At 32.6% G+C, this 2,177-nt stretch overlaps 1 protein-coding gene across 1 annotated transcript; it reads left to right on the forward strand.

Moving 5' to 3' along the window:
• Position 1: 1 nt before the first annotated feature.
• On the forward strand, positions 2-1,073 carry LOC110035367 (WAT1-related protein At5g45370-like). Its single transcript, XM_020739602.1, has 3 exons — positions 2-70; positions 512-663; positions 795-1,073. Exons 1-3 carry the CDS (start codon positions 68-70, stop codon positions 937-939), a joined length of 300 nt encoding a protein of 99 aa, XP_020595261.1. The 5' UTR covers positions 2-67; the 3' UTR covers positions 940-1,073.
• The last annotated feature ends 1,104 nt before the right edge of the window (positions 1,074-2,177 follow it).

Genomic DNA, 2,177 nt, shown 5'->3' on the forward strand with positions numbered 1-2,177 from the left:
CTTGTGGAGTTGGCCGGCCCAGGTGGTCGACTGATTGGGAGAGCGGGCTGCTGGGGTGACTCCGGCGATGGTGAGTTTGGCCTGGCAAAGACCCAGACATTTCCTGTCATACAGTACTTTTCGCACTTGTGGATGGGATAAAAGTTATAGTTTTCTGAATTTTTATTTCACTTTATTGTCATCTGAAGGGCAAGTAGAATCCTGAATACTGCTTTGTTTAATTTTTTGAACTACCTTAAAAAATGTTTCAATGAGACTCCCCTTTTTGCCCATCCTTAACCAATGACCTGTACATGTCATTCGAAGGTTGGGTATACTACTTATCATTGTGGCAATGACCATAATCATAGTTCTTTCCAATCGTTAATTTTTAAACAATTTCATTCTCCAGCTAACTTCCCCCAAATTAAGAAATGTGTTGTCAGAAAATATTCAGTTAAATGTAACATTGGCAGATGATATCACCACAAAACATTTGAATTGTCTAACAGTTCAGCTTTTTTACTTCCAGGCAATTTTTTCTTCTTCCGTCAACTATAGTTTAATAGCATGGTCCAACAAAATATTGGGACCGGCTTTGGTCGCGTTATACAATCCTCTTCAGCCCGCGATGTCTGCCTTTCTGTCAACAATGTTTCTCGGAAGCTCCATCTACCTTGGAAGGTTGCATCCATTCCCATGAATTGAATTCTGGATTAACTTAACTTTGCCGTGCTGCTTTCTCTTATTTCTATATTAAGCTTGCATATGCATTAATTTAGTTATTAATGCTAACTTACATGATGTGATTCAAGTGCTATTGGTGGAGTTCTGATCATCTTTGGCTTGTATCTCGTCACCTGGGGGCGTTATGTGGAGAGTGAAGCACCAAAAGTGGCCAAGAATGGTGAGAACCTGATCTGGCAACCTTTTCTGCAAGATGATTCAACTCCCAGATGAAAGGGGAAGAAAAGCTTGGTCCTACTTGTTTAGCCTGGAAGATAGAAGGATTTAAATACAGTCTCTTACTTTTCATAGACAAGCTTCTTATTTAATACTAAAGATTAAAATGGAAATTAGGGGCAAGTCAATAGGTGGGGATTTTTTTTTGGCTAGGAAGGTGAGCCAAAACAGTAATACATGCGATTCGAACTCGTCACAAAATAATAATGAAATTTTTACTCTAATGCAAAACATAATGAAGTTTTAACTTTTAAGCTAATTGTGTTAATAGGTCAAAATAGATATCTATGAAGTAACTCTAATGCTCTAGTATTTATCAAAATAGTCTTACTCTTAATTAATTTTTAGTTTGTTTATCATTCATGTAAGCATCATAAGTATGATAAAAATCATAATTAAGTATTTGTTGTCCAACTCTAGAATTCAATTTTATAATTTTTTGTAGTGTAAGCATGCTTGAATGGCATAACCTTCTATGCCATAATCAAGCATAACCTATGTTGGATTTTAAACAAATAAAATTTATACTACTTCTAATTTTCATATCAAATAATAATAAATTATCAAACTCATTCCTTAGTAAAGCAATGTTAAATATTTTCTCTTATAACACAATAGGATGTGCAAAAATGAAACTTCTAACCCATTATAACATAATTAATTTATAAAAATTTAATTATATTTAAAGCAATAATGAATTTAATCATGTTAATGGTGATTTTTTTTACATACTAGTCTGAATTTAATAAATTTTATTTATTATTATCGCCAAATGTGACAACCATCATCATTTAAATCCAAAAATGCAAAGTTAGTTCTATCTTCAATAATGTACCTTAAGTATCCACTATTCAAGTACCATTTGATTTCATTTGTATTAGATAAAATTCATCCTTATTAAAAAACATGAGTTAAATTGGGAACTTGAACTTCTATTGATCCCCCTTCAAATTATATGCCTTAGATGTAATATGTATTATTTGTGTAGGAATAACACTCCTTGGTTCCAAACATCAAATGAATGTACATGAAACTATGCAAGGCTTGCATGAGAATTTGTATAAATGTATGCTTGTTTGTAATAGAAATTACACAAAATATTGATGTTTGCATATAGCTTCTGATGACGATTATATTGAGTGTAATAATGTGTACAATGTGTATGAGAATAATTCTTATCATTAGACCCTTCGTATGAAGTGTTAGTATTTATTTTTGTGCTAAAATGAGACTTT

Source organism: Phalaenopsis equestris, unplaced genomic scaffold, assembly GCF_001263595.1.
Source record: "Phalaenopsis equestris unplaced genomic scaffold, ASM126359v1 Scaffold197469, whole genome shotgun sequence".
Lineage (NCBI taxonomy): Eukaryota > Viridiplantae > Streptophyta > Magnoliopsida > Asparagales > Orchidaceae > Phalaenopsis > Phalaenopsis equestris.

Bases quoted from the DNA above. Each gene is read 5' to 3' on its own strand.
- LOC110035367 (XM_020739602.1), top strand. The intron at 664-794 runs GTTGCATCCATT...ATGTGATTCAAG, and splicing joins AGCTCCATCTACCTTGGAAG to TGCTATTGGTGGAGTTCTGA.